We start from the raw sequence: 18,997 nt of genomic DNA on the forward strand, positions 1-18,997 counted from the left end.
CCCACTGATTTTCCACTTTTAATTTCAAAAAGGACAAGTTCCATAAATTGAGATAACATAGAAAAGTAAAATACTGAATTGACATGCTGCAAGTAAAAAACAATGCATTGAATTGACTTCCAGCATTTAATCTTGTTTAACTATTTTCTTTAGATTTCATATTTTCAATGGTGCTTTCAAATGTAAAAAAAAAAAAAAAGGGATCCCAAAGTGCTAGGACAAGTTGTGTTCATATGTTAAATTAAACTTATTCAAACAAACTATTATTTTTTTCTTTTTTTGTTTTTAACATCCTCATTTCCAACAAGGCTGCAAACAACTACTATTAGAGTTGGAAGTTACTGGAAGAGAAAAGATGAAACTTATAGAGCAAAATAACGATAAACAGAAAACTTAAGAGATAGCAAATTATATGAACCAGGAAAACAAGATGAAGGAAGTGAGTTCCAAAGGACTGATGTTTGAGGGAAAAAACTAGACAAATAAGAATTTTTGGAGCACTTTAAAACAGCCACAGTAAAAGGATGAGATCTAATTGAATGATGAGTAACACAAGAATTTTAGGAGATGACAAAAGAGATACTAGCTTTTTAGAGCAGTGCCCATTATAGTATTTGTAGAAAAGAGAAAAAGAAGCAACATTACAACAATGTGTTACAACAGTATTCCATACAAAGATGGATTTGAGATTTATAGAGATAAAGGATAGAATCCTGAGTAAGAAAGTGGTGAGCACGATAGAGAGATGCAACCTTAGCAGATGCAAATTTTACAATTGATTTGATATATGGTTTCCAAAAAAGATCGGAAGTAAGAGTTTATTTATTGAAATATTAACAAAAAAAACCTTTTCATTTTTAATGGCATATTGTTTTTCCCAATAGAAAGCTCTGACTTGCTGATTTTTCTTTCAAAAGAAACCTGGTCTGATTAAAGCATTTAACTTTGACAAAAAAGAGAAATTGTTGATATCTTGCTAACTTGCTATTATTAATAAAAAATTTTACTATTAGTTTAACAAAGAGAAGTGAATATGGCTGGGTGTAGTTAAAAGGAGTTTGCTTTAATAAAATCTAAAACCAAAAATAATACTTTTGGGATTAAGTGAAAAATATACAAATAAATTTGTTTGAAACCTAAGCTTGTGCATAAATTAAATCATTTCAAAAAAGCTCAATAGTGAACACACCATTCATCAAACAAACCAGATATTTTTATAAATATAAAAAAAGCAAAACCATAAGATTTAGAAACAGCTTAGATTGAAAAATTAAAAATAAGATAAATAAATAAATAAAGTAAATAAGATGGCGAAGTGAGAAAAGCTAAAAAAAATTTTAATATCTTAACAATTTGTTTTGGTAAATTTAATTAACTCTAAACTTATTTCTGAAGTGCCGATGCAAGTTTTGTTTTCAAAGTTTTATTTGAGATATGAACACAACTTGTCTTGATATTTTGGGATCCCTTTAATTATAGTTACTGCTTCTGCTCTAAAAACCAGTGACAGAAAGTAAAAAAAAACAACTACTTGATTGTTGTTTTGTTTCATTCTAAAAAATGTTATGAAATCAATAGTAGTAGAAGTTGCATGTGTACATGCCAGGTTTAAAGAATGATTTAAATATGCTTCAAATGCTGCATTTGGATTTATTAATTTAATGGAAGTTTGAACACATTGCCATTACAGCCATTATAAGCCTATCACCTTCAATTTGATGACCTCAAAACACCAAATTTTGTTTTGCTAAGAATATAACTATACTTACAATACTATAAGTATTCTTGTAAGAATTTACATTTTTTGATTTCCTCACTTGTTGCAGCTTAGGCTTCACTATGCATTTCTTTTGCAAGCCTTATAATTTTTTTCTCTTGGTAAAAAGTACCAAATGTGCAGTTTAACTAGCCGCCCTAAAATATCTGGCACCCTATGCAGACTGCAGGAAGGCTTCTATAAATATATATAGTTTATTAACTAATTCTCTAATTAGAATGTTGAACTATTTTAGCTGTAAAACATTTTTTACATAAATACATTTCATAATAATTTTTAATGAATATATTTTCAATGTATCTAACTAACTATTTTACTTGACATTATTTTTACTTTAGAAGATTTTTTAATTAATCTAAACCCAAAAAAATAAATTTTAAATATAACTAGAAAAATAATTAATTTAATAAATTAGGTTAAAGGTTCAACGAAAAATTTTATCCTGCATTTTCTGTTAATAAGCTCTTCAAAATAGAGAATATTAACTCCATTTGATTGCAAACAACCATTTTGAAAACTTCCTTATTTGAGTAGAGATTGTCAACAAATAAAAGGAACAGAAAGAATAATAAGATACAGAATGCAAAATGTGCCCAGCATTACTTTTGTTTAATTGTGCCTGAAAAATAATTTTAAAAATTTTAAACTAGCTTTCTCCTAAACAATCAGTTATCATTACATTACATTAATTAACATTAATTAACATTACCAAAACATGAAAACTAATAGCATTTTTGAGGAGATCCTGTATAAGACTTTATAATGTGTATAACTTACGATACAACTGTTGTATCATTCAAAAGTTTATAAAAAGAAGTTAATGTGACAATTATTATATAGTTACATAATAAAGTTTTGAACATCGTTTGAAAATAGTGTGACAAATTAAGACCATGTACAGGTTTTCACAAGAAGACATGTCTTCCTGTGAAAACATGTACATAATTATAATTTTGAACATTAAAAGATTATTAAAAGAAACTTAAAACTTTTAATGATGATGCATTTAAATATTTATAAACAAAAAAATATATTTTATTAACTTTTTAGGATAATATTGTCCACAGGCTCCAATCACAGTTATTTTTTAGGATAATATTGTCCACAGGCTTCAATCACAGTTATTTTTTAGGATAATATTGTCCACAGGCTCCAATCACAGTTATTTTTTAGGTTAATATTGTCCACAGGTTCCAATCACAGTTATTTTTTAGGATTATATTGTCCCCAGGCTCCAATCAGTTATTTTTTAAGATAATATTGCCCACAGGCTCCAATCACAGTTATTTTTTAGGATAATATTGTCCACAGGCTCCAATCACAGTTATTTTTTAGGATAATATTGTCCACAAGCTCCAATCACAGTTATTTTTAGGATATTATTGTCCACAGGCTCCAATCACAGTTATTTTTAGCAAAACATTCTTATTTGACATGAGCATGAACATATTTAAGTTTGTAGTTAGTACATTGACTAAAAGTGTCATACTTGAAATATAAAAAAATCTACACCACCTGATATAGTTTTCCATCATTAAAAACTTTAAAATTAAATACATTTCATACTGTTTGTATAATTTTATAAACTATTCAATAATTTTAATTCTGCTAATTTTTTACAAATAATTTAAATTATTTTAATTTTACGCTTTTCCAAATAAAAAAAATAAAAAATTTAACAATTTAAACATTTTTAATAAACTTACATCCAAAAATCTCAGATTTATAAAGTATCCTTTCTCAGCAGTTATGTGGTATTCACATCTTGCAAATGGTGGGTATGGATGAGGATATTCTGGACTTGTTATTATACCTTCCATTTTATTTTGGATGACATTTTGACATAATACTAAAGTATTACACTATAATAATAAACTACAAATACAAACTGCATTCATATTATATATATATATATATATATATATATATATATATATATATATATATATATATATATATATATATATATATATATATATATATATATATATATATATATATATATATATATATACTATATATATACTATATATATACTATATATATAATATACTATACAATATAACATATATATACTATATTATATATATATATATATATATATATATATATATATATATATATATATATATATATATATATATATATATATATATATATAATATGAATGCAGTTTGTATTTGTAGTTTATTATAATATATATAATATATATAATATATAAATATATATTTCTAGCTTTAAAAATTTATATATATATATATTTATATATATATAATTTATATAATATATATATTTCTAATTTTAAAAATTTATATATATATATATATATAATATATATAATATATAAATACATATATAATTAGTAAAAAACACTTATCTAACTTTTATCTTCGACTTGAAGTTTCACCATTGCTGGATCATCATAAATACATATATATATATATATATATTTCTAGTTTTAAAAATTTATATATATATATATACAACATATATAGTAACATATATACTATATATGTATATATATATATATAACATATATAGTAACATATATACTATATGTACATATATATATATATATATATATATATATATATATATATATATATATATATATATATATATATATATATATCAAGCCTGCTCAGGAGACGCCTCATATCACAACACATGCATTTTTTTTGTTGACAACTTGGCTATGATTTTTTGCATGTATTGATAATTGGCGTGTTTTTAAAAAATGCGCTAAAAAAACCAAACTAATTTAAAAAAAAAAAAAAAAAAAAATAAAAACCATAAACTGAAAAGAGAAGCAAATTTAACGAATTATAAAATAAATAAAGGATAAACAAGAGAAAATAACAGCATAAAACTAATATATTTGTAAATTTAGAAGCGTCTCAATTAAATTAATTTTTTTTTTTAATTCTGATTTACTCTCAACAAAGCTGCAAGCAACTACAATTAAGTTGGAAATTACAATTAAAAAAAAAAAAGTTATAGAGCAAGGAAACAGTTGACAGAAGACTTAAAGAGTAATAGATTGTTCGAGTTAGGAAAACATAATGATGGGAGAAAGTTCCAGAGGGTTGAAGTTAAGGGGAAAAAAGTAGACAAATAAAATTTTTTTAGAGCATGCAGGGACAGATACAGTAAACGAATGAGACTTGGCTGAATGACGAGTCAAACAAGAATAAGTTTTAGTTGATGGAACTAGAGATGATAACACTTTTAAGCAGCCACCAAAATAGCATTTGTAGAAAAAGAAGCAACTTTATGATGATTATCAACCTTAGAGCAAATAGAGCAGGTCCAACTACGCTTATAACCCATTTTTGGACCTTGCCTAGAAGAGAAAGAGCATCATTAGAAGAACCCGCATAAATATGACAACAGTATTCTATACAGGGACAAATAAGAAATTTTTAAAGGTAGAGAATGGAATCAGGAGTAAAAAAACAGCAATCATGATAAAGAGAAGCAACCTTAGCAGATGCTAATTAAGGAATCAATTGTATATATGGTTTCCATGAAAGGTCAGTAGTAAACAATAATTCAAGAAGACGTGAAGACTCAGTAAGAGGGTAGCCATTCATTAATATAGGAATAACAACAATATTGCTAATACTTGTTTATAGTAAATAAATGAGTTTTGCTGGAGTTGAATATCACAAGCTACTGAAAGCTCCAATTTGATACAGAAGTGAGATCAGATCCAAGATTGGCTGCCCATTTAAGAGATCAAAAAGAGAAGACTTTTTGTCAAGACTGGAGTTGAATCTTTAGCAAAAAGAGCTACTTTAGATGTAAGGTTGTCAGGAAGATCATTAATGAAGATAAGAACAAAACAGAACCAAGGTTGGAACCTGGAGTTACCCCAGATGTTATTGGAAATGAAGAAGAATGTTGGCCTTCAAGGATGACTTTAATAAAACAATCAGAAAGAAACAATTTGATAATTTCAAAAACTTTCCCAGATACACCATATGAAACAAGTTTCTGGAGAAGAACAGCATGCGTAAGAAATTTGTTGATCAAAAATTTAAAGACCTTGCTAATAACAAAAAGAAGACTGATCGAACGATAATTAGAGGGGTCAGAATGTTCTCGGGAGTTTTAGAAAATTGAAACAGTAGATGCTATTTTTTAGTAGGTAAAAAAAGACTCAGTCAAGCACTTATTAAATAATTTAATGAGAATTGAAGAGAGTTCTAGAGAACAATTTTGTAAGACTATGACAGGAATTTTGTCTGGAACACAAGACGTAGAAAAGTTTAATTAAGATATGACTTTCGCAAACGAAGCTGGAGCAATTTGAATGTCTTACAATGGGTTAACCTGTTTAATTGGAATGGAAGGAAGAGAATGGCCATAAGATTCAAGAGTCGAATCAGAAGAAATACTCTTTGCGCAAATAGTTCTGCCTTATCCTTGGGAGAGGTAATAAGATCAGTCCCATGAATGAGAGATGAAATGTTAGACCTACCCTTGTTAATGGCGCTGTTGAAGATTTTCTATAAGTCTCTAGAGCCAAACTTCTGAGATTTAGTGATACAAGATTTAGGGTGGAATGCAAGAAACGAACTTGAAACTTAAAGTCATACTTCAAGTCTGAAATTTGACTTGAGCAAATGCAAAGAGCGAACTTAAACTCAGCTATACTTGAGAACCGGCCATTTTCTAGTTAGACTTGAGAGGCCAACTTGAAAAAACAAAAATCTTTTCAGAATGCAAGAAGTGAACTTGAAATCTGTAGTCTGACTAAAGGGTAATGCAAGAAACTTGAAATGAATTTCTTCTTGAAAAATCAGATTTCAAGTTGTTTTTTGAAGTTCGGTAAAACCAGTCTTGAAAGCAAACTTGAAATAAAAAAACCAATCACCATTATCAACTTGTAAATATGCAGTAAAAAGTTATATAGAATTTTTGTCAGTTTATTCATTTCATGAGTGAATTACTAATGAATTATTATTTTTATACTTAATAAATATATTACACCCGTACAACAACTGTCAGTTGTATTTCGGTTTTATGCTACTGCCAGTAGTATAACCTGAAAACCAGTAGCTCACCTGAAATGAACCAGTAGTACTGGTTCATTTCAAATAAATAATATTTAAATTCATTTCTAAATAAATAATAATATATAAATTTATTTCTAAATAAATAATAATATATAAATTCATAAAAATATAAATAAATAATACTTCAATTTCATAAAAAGAAACAATAGCTGATATACAAGATGTTATTAATAAAATTATAAGTTTATGTGTGTATATACTTAAGTATTTACACACATATACTTAAGTATATACACACACATATACTAATATTTTTATTAATAACATCTTGTATATCAGCTATTGCCTCTTTTTTTTAAATTAAAGTTTTATTTATATATAAACAGTATTTTTACATTTTTTAGATTTTACGAACTTTGACGATTTCCAAGATATATTTGAACAATAGATGGAGCATATCCTATAACAAGTTCTGAGGGAGAAAATGCAGAGTTGTATCGAAACAGAAATGGATATTTTTCTTTGAACTGCCATGTAATTAAAGGTCCTTGAAAAGAAATTTTGTGTGCTTGTATTCAATGGACTAGATGTGTTTAAGGATCACAAGTTTATACCAATTCAACCATTAAACAAGTTTTAGAAGCTCATCAGCATATCCACATTATAGGGGATAACACCCCATATTATCAGCACAGGCGTGACAGTGGAATGTTGTTTTGGAATTTGTTTGCAATATCCCTTTACAAATACAACCAAAAACTTTTATAGACATTATTGTATCTTGCTTTGCTTTACAACATTGTTTTTCTACAAAATGATCCTTAGATATACAATGAAATGTAAAATTATAATAAGGAAAATGTTTCCAAAGCATCTACAAGGTTTTGTAGGAAAAATTAAAATAGTGACTCGATTCTTTTTATAAATATTTAACTTATCAAATAATAAAATCATAGATAATAGAAAAGTATCAACAAAGAAAATCTTTTTTAGAGATAAAGTAAATCTAGAACTCAATGTAAAAAAAAAAGTATTATCCTGTAAAATAAAAATAACATTTAAAAAAATAGAAATACTCTAATAATCCTTAAAATAGTGTTTACTAAAATCTGTGTATTAATATGTGACATTGTCGACATTTTTTTGTAAATTTTTACTTTAATGTCATAATACTGTTGTTATTTTTTTGGCTTTTCTGGTCCTTCAAGCTTTCTGAGAATATCAGAATACCTTACTTCAAATATGAACTTCTGTGACTCATTTGGTCATTTGGTATATATTAATATTGATATTGTAAAATGCTATATGTGAGGAGCAAGAAAGAAAGTTAAGTTTGTTTTGTATCAATAGATGTATCCTAAAAATAAACTTATAACCTTTAAATTTTTTGAAACTTTAATAATTTAAATTCTAAAATTGCATTATTCTCATAAAATTTTAAAATAGAATTAAATGATTTTGTGGCAATATTTGCAAAATGTTGTCTCTTGTTAGGATATTAGAGTTTATTTAGGCCAGTTTCACCAGTCTTCATTTCTTCTCTTTTACTAAAATTCAAAAAATAAATAGGTTTATTTAGCTGAAATTAATTGTTTATATTATAAACTTAATAAACGCAAAAAAAATTTTCTCTGCTTTATATATTGAACCAAATGGCCACACTCTTCCTCTCACTTCAATGATACAAGTCAGCTTAAACTGAGGGGCAATTTTTTGCAAAGCTTCCTTATTTGAAATAAGTATAAACATATAATTGTTTGGAGTTTGCTCCATGCCTGGAGGTTAGCTATTTCAAAGACCATAAAATTCTGGATTCGCCCCCGATCCATACAGATTTTGATCCTATTGTTCTACTGCTGACTTGTAACCCGTTATAACAAAAATAGGTTCTGTCGTACATTAGGTGAAATCTAACTTGTGTTAACCGTTTTCTTCTAAAGATTTTGTTCTCTACCTCTACATATATCATATTCATTCTGTTATTAACAACTGTTGTCATAACTTTTAATTAATTTTCCGCTAACTTCTAACGTAATTAGTGTTTGCTTGCAGCCTTGTTGGAGTTAATTTTTTTTACTAAAAATTTCAACAAGAAAAATGAATAATAAAAACCTTTTTTTTTTGACATATATGCTTTGCTGATAACCGCATAACATATATGCCATTTGAATGTTAAGCAGCTGTTACGTCGTAGTTAGAGTCTTGGACTAAATATAATGTAACACAAGCATGTTCATTTTCCAGTGATTTATTATTAAATTACCAAGTTTTAATAAAAGAAAAAGAAAAAATTGTTATTTTTGTAACACCTTTTAATTTATTTTTGTAAGTTAATATTTTAAAGTATAAAACTCAGAAGTATTATCTAAAAATATATATTAACTTGCTTTATTAAAAAGGTTTTTCTTGCTTTATTAAAAACCTTTTTAATAAAGCAAATTAACTTGCTTTATTAAAAAGGTTTTTCCTTTTCAAATACTCTAGTGAACTGAGAATAATGGAGCTTAGCATCAGACAACACCATTTTACATCAATTTCTTGCAATAGTAAATAACCGTTTGTTCTCAAGAGAGTTGTCAAAAAAAAAGATGAAAAAAAATGATTGTGATTAGATATAGCACCTGTTCAAGAGGGTGAAACCATGGAGAATGAGGCTTGACTTGGAACAAAAGACAAGGAATAAAAACTTCTATTCCTGCCTGAATCCAGGAGATTACGTAGGAGATGAATTTATCAGTTGAGAGAAAAGACACAGCATAAGGGGAAAAGATTACTACATCTGTCCAACAACATCCGCGGAGTAGTGAAATAACATTCGCGCATTTTTGTGTAAGAACATCCGCTTTTTTTCTTTACTGAATTAACATCCGAGAAATAACATCCCAAATTTCATTGATGCATAATAACATCTTTAGAAAGATGTAACTACATCCGGGATTTTTTCTCGATGTGTAACTACATCTGCCTAAAATAATCCATTATTAAAAATAAAATGAAAAATAAAATGAAATAAATTTCCGGACGTAGTTACATCCGAAAAAAATCAGATGTGTAATTACATCTGGTTAAAATAATGCATTTTTAAATTACTTTTTTCCCGGATGTAGTTACATCCGAAAAAAATCAGATGTGTAACTACATCTGGTTAAAATAATGCATTATTAAAAAAAATAAAATTCGGATGTAGTTACATCCGAAAAATCTACAGATGTAGTTGCACGGATGTTATTATATATCAAAGAAATTTGGGATGTTATTTCTCGGATGTTATTATACATCATTGAAATTTGGGATGTTATTTCTCGGATGTTATTATACATCGATGAAATTTCGGATGTTGTTTCACGGATGTTATTATACATGGCAAAAACAGATGTTATTGCCCTGACCCAGCCTAAGGACTGTCACAAAGAAAATCAAAAAAAAGAATCCCAGTCAGCTTTAGGGTAGTAGTAAGTAGTGCGATGATAAGGTGAGTCCGAAAAAGAAGTACAAGATAAAAGATTTATTGAGATAATTGCACAGCCAGAACCACCTATAAGAGAAAAGGGAAAAACTGAACACAAGCTAAGATCAGAGACAAGACATAAATTGAGGAGTGAAAGTAAATGTTTAGGGTTGTCAGGAAAACAAGTCACAAAGTTAACTATCTGAGTAAGAGATTGAAAAATGCAGAAGTTATAGGCTTTAATGCCAGCATGGTCAGTAATGTTAGAGCCAAGCCATTCAGTCTGATGAGCAATAAAGTCACCAATATCAACAATACTGGCAGAAGGGTAAAGGGAGAGGGCATGGTCAAGTTAGTAGGATTATTTGTTAGTAGTACTCATAGATAATTTTTTTCAAGTTTTATTTTGCTTTGTCAAAAGTTTCAAATTTTTAAATATTTAAGTTTTGAAGTTATCAAGCTTGGATTAAATAACTTTGAAACTTTGATTTTTTTCTTAATTCTTTGCAGTGAAACAACTTTAAATTAAAATAAAATCATTAATTTTATGCTTTTATTTTTTCTGGTTCATCTTTTAATCATTTTATCATTTGTTAAGATTCTTATTTTTTTAGTTTAGTTTTATTTTATTTTTTTTTAGTTCTTATTTTTCTTTCCAGTTTATAGGTTGTTTATTTTTAATTTTAGTTTAAGTTAACATTTGTTTATTCAAATGCATTTTTTAAACAAACTTATATCATGCAAGTAGCCGTAGCCAAGTTGTCAAAACAAAATATATATATAAAAAAAAAAGATACAAATAAAATATATAAAAAATCTTTTAAAAGGTGCTAAGTACCTTATATAAGTCTTATGAGGATGCTTTTTTAACACTACAAATGTTTTAAGTTTGTTACTATAACAACAAACAGCAAATAATAAAATTCATTAAAAAGAATTAAGAACAAAATTTAAAAAAGTCAAATAATTCAAAAAGTCTATTTACAATTAAGCACAAAACTTAATTAAACATTTTTGTTAACTTAGCATCTTTTGAAAGTAGTCTACTTATATTAATGATTAAAATGGTTATACCTATACAGTCATGATTATTATCATGAAGAAAATAACCCACTCTACATGAGCAATAGTATCCGCCAATATAGTTGTGGCAATGTTGAGAGCAGTCTCCATTATTTAAAAGACACTCGTTTATATCCAACGCTGCAAAATGAGCTATAAATCCAAAAACCTCTATCTCATTAGAGAAATCTGTGTATAACAATACCTCAAGTGAATTATCTACTGAGTATATTGGTTCTTTTGAGGGTGCAGTAACATAAGCTAGAGGTTTTTCTGTTCGTTTTCCACAATATTTTCCTATTGTCCCATTAGTTGCTTTAACCTTTACATAGTCGTATGAACAGTGATCAGTCCATTCAAGTTCGAATTCTGTAAAATTTAATTGTAATCGATAACCATTAGGAACTGTAATATTCCAAACACAGTTTAGTTTGTTTGGATACATTTTAGGATAATTTGGAGTATGAAACATTCCAAAGAAACCTCGTAAATTTCCACCACATTTTGAATTATCTAAATGCAGTCATCTTTTTATAACTAAAATCATCTTATTAAAGAGTATAAAATGAGTTGCAAATGCAAATTACTTCAATAAGATGAATAGAGAAATAACCCCTTATAAAATGCTCAATTTAAAAGTTCTTTTAAAAAATTAGGAAAGACTTAAGAAAATTAAGGGGATCTTCAGAAAAATTTTACAAACTTTGTTAATATTTACATATTTATTGGGTTTTTAAAGTTGGATATATATATATATATGTTATATATATATATATATATATATATATATATATATATATATATATATATATATATATATATATATATATATATATATATATATATATATATATATATATATATATATATATATATAAGCAAATATAATGCATAATTATCAATCTTTTAAAAAAATTCTAGCTGATCCAAACCATCCTCCCACAGCCCTTGCATAATTTTGAAACAAAATCTATATATCCCTGATAGATAAAAGCAAAAACAAACTGATACTTTTTATCTCACTTGTTAATAAATTTATAAATTTGCTAACTTACAGTTACAAATATTTTTAATTCTAATATATAGGTATATAAAATATATGAGAATTACAATTTTTATTTTTTTCATTAAATTACAAGGGAAAAAAAAATTTATGTTGATGAACTTTGTAAGGAACTAACTCATGCTTATGTTATGCTATTAATAAATCATTATTATATTGATGTTAGTCTTGGCAATCAGTATTTTTGCATTATTTTTATCTCATCTTAATTATTATCATCAAGTTGGGATCATATTGGCAATTATCACATTAACAAATTGTGTTAATCTTAACTTTTAATTCAGACACATCAGTGTAGTTTTGCATAAGAGAGCATGGTGCCTAATCTATTAAAATTAAGGCTTTTTATTACACTTGGTTACCCAGAGTATTTCAAAAACTTAAATCTTTTCATTCTTTCCAGAATTAATAAAATAATGAAATCAAAGTGATTTAAAAAACTAGTACTACATACACATTTGTCATCTTTTTTCATATTAAACAAAATTTTCATATAAAATTTTTTGAATTTCTTGACATTATAATCTCTTATTATTAGAAATATACTTTTTATTATCCTTAGAAACATATTCTTGTTTTCATTATTAATTAATATTAATATTATTGCTTTAATTATTATTAATATTATTGCTTTATTTAGCTTTTCCTTCTTTTTTTATTATTATTACCAGCAAACTATGATTTTTACATGTTAAAATTTTAGTAAATGTTCTACATGGTATATGCTTAGTCATAATATTTATTAACTGTTGATACTCCTTTGAACAATATCTTCTATGAGTCATACAATTTTTATCAATCTTTAGTCATTACCAAATATACTATACCTTTCATTATTCTAGCCATTGTTGTATTTTTAATATTTACTATTATTATTGTCGTCGTTGTTGCTGTTCTTCTAATTGTTGTTATTACTGTATTGTTATAGCTATTATTACTGTAAATGATTAGGGAAGGTAGTGGTTTTTTATTGCATGCAAATTCTTTGTCAAATTCAGATTGCAGTTGATAAAAATGTCATTCAACATTTGATTTTTAGTTGCTAGTAAGCTATTTGTTGCAAATGATGAGGGAGTCGTCGCATTAAAATTAAAATTAGAATAGTTCAATTTTGATAAAACTATCACCTTTAGTGTACTGCATTTATGATTTAATTTTTTTTATAAAATAAGTAACTATTCAAAACAAAACAAAAGAAAAGAAATTATTCATTTACTGACCACAAATTTAAATATATTCAATTTTAACTCAATTAATAGCTTTATATTATCAAAAGACATTGAATGTAAATAAAATAATAAAAGTTTAAAAACTTATTCAATTTTTTTTATTTAATATGAATAAAAAAGAAAACAAACATCTGTTATTATATTAAAAAAAAAAAGGAACAAAATTGCAATAAGTTCTTTGCTGGCCTTTTAAATAACCTTTTTAATTAGTCTTTCTATTTAGAAATATAAATTTTATTAAAATCCTTTTATACAATTAATAATATAAAAAAATGTTAAACAAAATAAAGCAGAAACATACGGGTAGACACGGAGCTCCCACTCTTCTTACCCCGTCACTATTATGTAATTTTACTAAATGTTCCGGCATTTTATTATTTTCGCTTTGAAAAATTTGTTTATTAATCAGACCTTAATATTTTTCATTTTTTTCATAAGGTCTGATTAAGAACTCTAAAAGCACAATCATAAAATATTGTAAAAGCTGAATATTTAGATGAAACATTTATTTAAGAAGTAAGAAATAAATATAATAATTAACTTATCAAGTCAATTGCATCCGCCTTCTTTTCACTCCATTTGACACGGTGTATCAGAGACGTTTTAAATAATTACTTTGCGGATTCAAACGGTTTGTTTATTAACAGTTTTTATTTAACTGTATAAAGATTTTGGGTGTTATTGTTTTCTAAAAACACTTTCAAAAATATAAAAAGTAAAAAAATCCTTACCTTTGATTTCCACAGTTTTTACGACTTGGTGGATAGTGAAAAGTAATGCCAATGTAGAATAGTGCATGGCCTTGAATGGCTTTTTAAGTTTGACTTGTAATCTACTTAATGAAAGATAAAATAAACTTTAATGAAAAATTGTAGAATTACTAATTTATACTTTTTATTTTTAATACAAATAAATAAAATACGAAATACGTAAGTGACGTTTTAAACAACTAATTTACATTCCAAACATTCTTCTAAATTTAAATCATTAACTTACGTTATTCTGTAAAATGATTTTTATAAACGAATTTGAGAAGAATTGTTGCCACACGCACGAAATTGTTATTAGAAACTTAAAAAAAAAATTAATTCGAAATGTGGGTGGTCTTGATATATATGGAAAGAAGTGACACACACACAACAAAACCTTAATGATTATACATGGGTTAAAACGTTAATAGTTTCAATCTAAATAACATAAATAACTATTATAAACATAATATAGTAATATAAAAAAGCCCAAATCTACACAATATACATTATAATTATATATAAATATACATTATATAAGCCCAAAGCTACACAATATAATTCGTATAAACTTTAACTTGCCTTCTAAAAAACATGCAAACTGCGGTCCAAACTAAATATTTAAAAAAAACAGGAATATATTAATGACAAACAAAATTTAAAGCGAAGGAAACTCGTTTTGCAACACGATAAAACGGAAATGTCGTTAAATATTGTTTAAGAGTTGGCATTTTGCCATGTGGAATACACGCCAACGATTCCGCATACATATCAACTTAGTTGGAGTTTAGCCAAACAAATGTTTGTAAAAATGCCAAAAACAAAATTTAGGGATGGATAAGTTTTTTAAAACTTGGCCTTAAAATAATTGTGTTTTGATAGACTTCTATAAGAAGTTTATAACTTCTATTAAATTTAATAATAGTTTTATGTAAAATAAAAAACGAGTTAACATTTAAAAATGTAGCACCTATCACTTATATAAGTAAAAATTCCTTTCCATAGCATATAAATAATAGTGAAACCATAGCGCCTTTATTATAATAATCGAGTCATAAAAAGATTGCAATAGCGATAGTTTTAAAATCGTTTTCTTTATTCACGAAATCATTTGAACATGCCTCAACGCTCCAAATGAATTTCCAATCACAGAAACTAAATATTTATCTAGGCAATAAATCTAAATAAATAATAATGTCTGAAAGAAAGTTATCATTATTTTTAATGCAACATGAATGAGTTAAACTAATCAGTTTTAAAAAAATTTCTGTTTTACAATTGATTAGTTTAATTAATAAATTTTTTTTTATTTTAAGGAAAGCCGTTGAAATAAAGTTTTGCAATTACTTTTATCAAAAGCAAATGGTATCATAGAAAGTTTTTAATCTAGTTTAAAATAAAATAATAGTATAAATTCAAGCATATTTAAAAAGTATATATATATATATATATATATATATATATATATATATATATATATATATATATATATATATATATATATATATATATATATATATATATATATATATATATATATATATATATATATATATATATATATATAATATTGAACTATATATATAATTTTGAACTATATATTAAAAAATTATGAAATAAAGTAAATTAAATAATAAAAACGAACACAAATTGATGTTTTAATGAAAATTCAAAAAACGTTTTATGAGAAATGCGTAAACACATTTTATTTACTACTTACTTCAATGAAAATTTTTTCAATGCTCGTCAAAAGAATAACATTGCCATATAAAAAAAATTGCCTTATTAAATTACTAACAATGAGACGTTTTATTCGGATTATGTTTAGGGTCAGTCAATTACAACGCCAGTAAACATCAGACTAAAATACTACAATGGAAAATTAAATTTTCAATATACAGTAAAGTAATATGAGTCATATTTGTCTTATATATATATATATATATATATATATATATATATATATATATATATATATATACATATATATATATATATATTTGTATACACACACGAGCTAAATCCGTAATGCTCTTATAATGAAAAAAGTATTTAACACAGCAACTTTGTGACGCACTATGACATTATAATAACACCATATGTATGACATCACAACCTCTTTTAAAGAAGACAGCAAAGTATCTATTGATGAAACAAAAGAAACATTTTTTTAATTATTTTTTAATTTCTACTTAATTGCTATAATGAAGCAAATCGTAAAATATTATTTAAAGTATGTAAATTATAAAAATATTATAAAATAAATATAAAATATATTATAAAATATAATAAAAACGTTATAAAATAGATGTTATTTAAAATAATTTTTATTTATTTATTTGCACAAATATATTTTACAACGAATGTAAAAAAAATTATTAGTCTGCTGGTCAATACAGCTAGTCTTATTCAACTTTTTAATGATGTTATGTTTTGTTATTCTTTTGCAAACTTGAAGAAATTAAACTTTAAAGTTAATGTTATACGTAAAAAAGAATTATGATGTATTTAATGTCAGCAGATTAAAAATGTTTAAACGGTTGCAATAATGAAAAGTTTTCATTAAAATTACTGGAAATACCCGGTGTGAAACCAGCCAACTTGGTCCAAAAGAATTGTCAGCTTTTGGCGGCTAATGACAAGCTAGCAAACCTAGCCATAAAGCTTGTTTATAGCTATAATGATACGCATTTTTAACACGTTTCAAACTACAAAATATATATCGATTGTCGCATTTGATTTCTTACTTGAAAGTTTAAACAAAAGAGTACGTTTTAAAAGGAGAAAAAAATGCTTTTGATTTAAATAATCAAAATCAATTACTCCCCCCCCCCCCCCTCCTCTCTCTCATTTTCATGATTTATGATAATGAATTTTTATTTATCTAAAATGAATTTATGATAATGAATTTTTATTTATCTATATTATGTTATTTTTTTAATCTTTCTTAAACCATTTAACACTATATAGCTCAAATCATTTTAAGAAAATAACATGTGATTCACATATGCACATTAAAGAACATGCGATTTGTTAAGTTTAAAAAATTAAGTTGCGATTCGTTAGATATAAAATAAGTTAAGTCGCGATTCGCCTCATGTAAAATAAAATCACCTTGTTGTTTTCTTCTTTTTAAAGAATTAATGAGTGATAACTAAAAAAAGTTAATGAGTGATAACTAAAAAAAATTAATTAGTGAAACTAAAGAAAATAAACTTTTTTTTTATGATTTATTTTTGCTGTTTTCAATCCAAATTTTTAATATTAATCAGTTTAATACGACTTTATTTTTCAAACAGCTTTTTATATTCACTGATCCTATTTTATCTCCATTGATCTCGCTATAAGGTATCCATTTTCAATATTATTGTATTTCTTTTTTCATTGTTTAATATCCCATTATAGTGCATTAGTTCTTTATTCAGGTTATTATTTCTTATTTCAGTGTGTTATTTCCTCTTTAAGTGTATTTCTATTATACTGATTTGTACACTTTAAATAAATAATACGAAATGAAAATTATTTCCCGGTAATATGCTTTTTGCAATAACATAGTCTTACGATAATATGCTATATACAATTATATAATCTTACGATATTATGACTCAACAATAAAATGGTTCCATAGGATTATAGTGTAATAATAACATGGCGCCGCATATATATATATATATATATATATATATATATATATATATATATATATATATATATATATATATATATATATATATATATATATATATATATATATATATATATATATATATATATATATATATATATATATATATATACATATATATATATATATATATATATATATATATATATATATATACATATATATATACATATATATATATATATATATATATATATATATATATATATATATATATATATATACATATATATATATATATATATATATATATATATATATATATATATATATATATATATATATATATATATATATATATATATATATATACAGAGGCGTAGAAAGAATTTTTTGGTGTTCCAGATAGGTAACTTCCAGACATGGAGCAAACTCCAAACATTTATATGTTTATACTTATGTCAAATAATGAGTGTTTGCAAAAAATTGCGATGATTGAAGGCTGGGAACAAAAATGCCCCAAAATTTTCGCCCCCCCTGCCCCAAACGTGAGAGCAACAAGTTGATGAAGTATTATTTGTACTATTCTTAACTAGACTTATATTCATCGATAAATTTTAGATTTCATTTAAAAATATTTTAGCGTTCAAAAATTATGACCATATAAAGTTTAAACCCCCCTCAATTTGAGGGAGTTGCACATTTTATATAGTAATAATTTTTAAACGCTAATAGATAATACTATGAAACTTAAAATTTATCGATGAATATACGTCTAGATAAGACCAGAACAAAAAATACTTCAACACCTTTTTGCACACCCGGTGGGGGCGGGGGGGGGGGCGAAAATTTTGGGGCTTTTTTGTTCCCAGCCTCCAATCATCGCAATTTTTTGCAAACCCTCATTATTTGACATAAGTATAAACATATAAATGCTTGGAGTTTGCTCCATGTCTGGAAGTTACCTATCTCGAACACCAAAAAATTCTTTCTACGCCTCTGTATATATATATATATATATAT

The 18,997-nt window shown here is 25.5% G+C and overlaps 1 protein-coding gene across 4 annotated transcripts in view; it reads right to left on the reverse strand.

Annotated features, from left to right (window-relative positions):
* Nucleotides 1-16,131, reverse strand: part of LOC100198529 (mannan-binding lectin serine protease 1) — a 40,026-nt gene extending 23,895 nt beyond the window's left edge. The window contains exons 1-5 of one of the 4 annotated variants that reach the window (XM_065798214.1): nucleotides 16,070-16,131; nucleotides 14,597-14,671; nucleotides 14,332-14,432; nucleotides 11,321-11,821; nucleotides 3,484-3,626 (exon numbers count right to left, since the gene is read on the reverse strand). In XM_065798214.1, the coding sequence (XP_065654286.1) occupies nucleotides 3,484-3,626; nucleotides 11,321-11,821; nucleotides 14,332-14,398 (711 nt within the window). In that variant the 5' untranslated portion in view covers nucleotides 14,399-14,432; nucleotides 14,597-14,671; nucleotides 16,070-16,131. Of the gene's footprint in view, nucleotides 1-3,483; nucleotides 3,627-11,320; nucleotides 11,822-13,901; nucleotides 14,012-14,331; nucleotides 14,436-14,596; nucleotides 14,672-15,319; nucleotides 15,532-16,069 lie in introns of those variants that run through there. The other 3 variants (XM_065798216.1, XM_065798215.1, XM_065798217.1) reach the window with 3 other exon arrangements.
* Between the last annotated feature and the right edge of the window lie 2,866 nt (nucleotides 16,132-18,997).

Source organism: Hydra vulgaris, chromosome 05 (assembly GCF_038396675.1).
Source record: "Hydra vulgaris chromosome 05, alternate assembly HydraT2T_AEP".
Lineage (NCBI taxonomy): Eukaryota > Metazoa > Cnidaria > Hydrozoa > Anthoathecata > Hydridae > Hydra > Hydra vulgaris.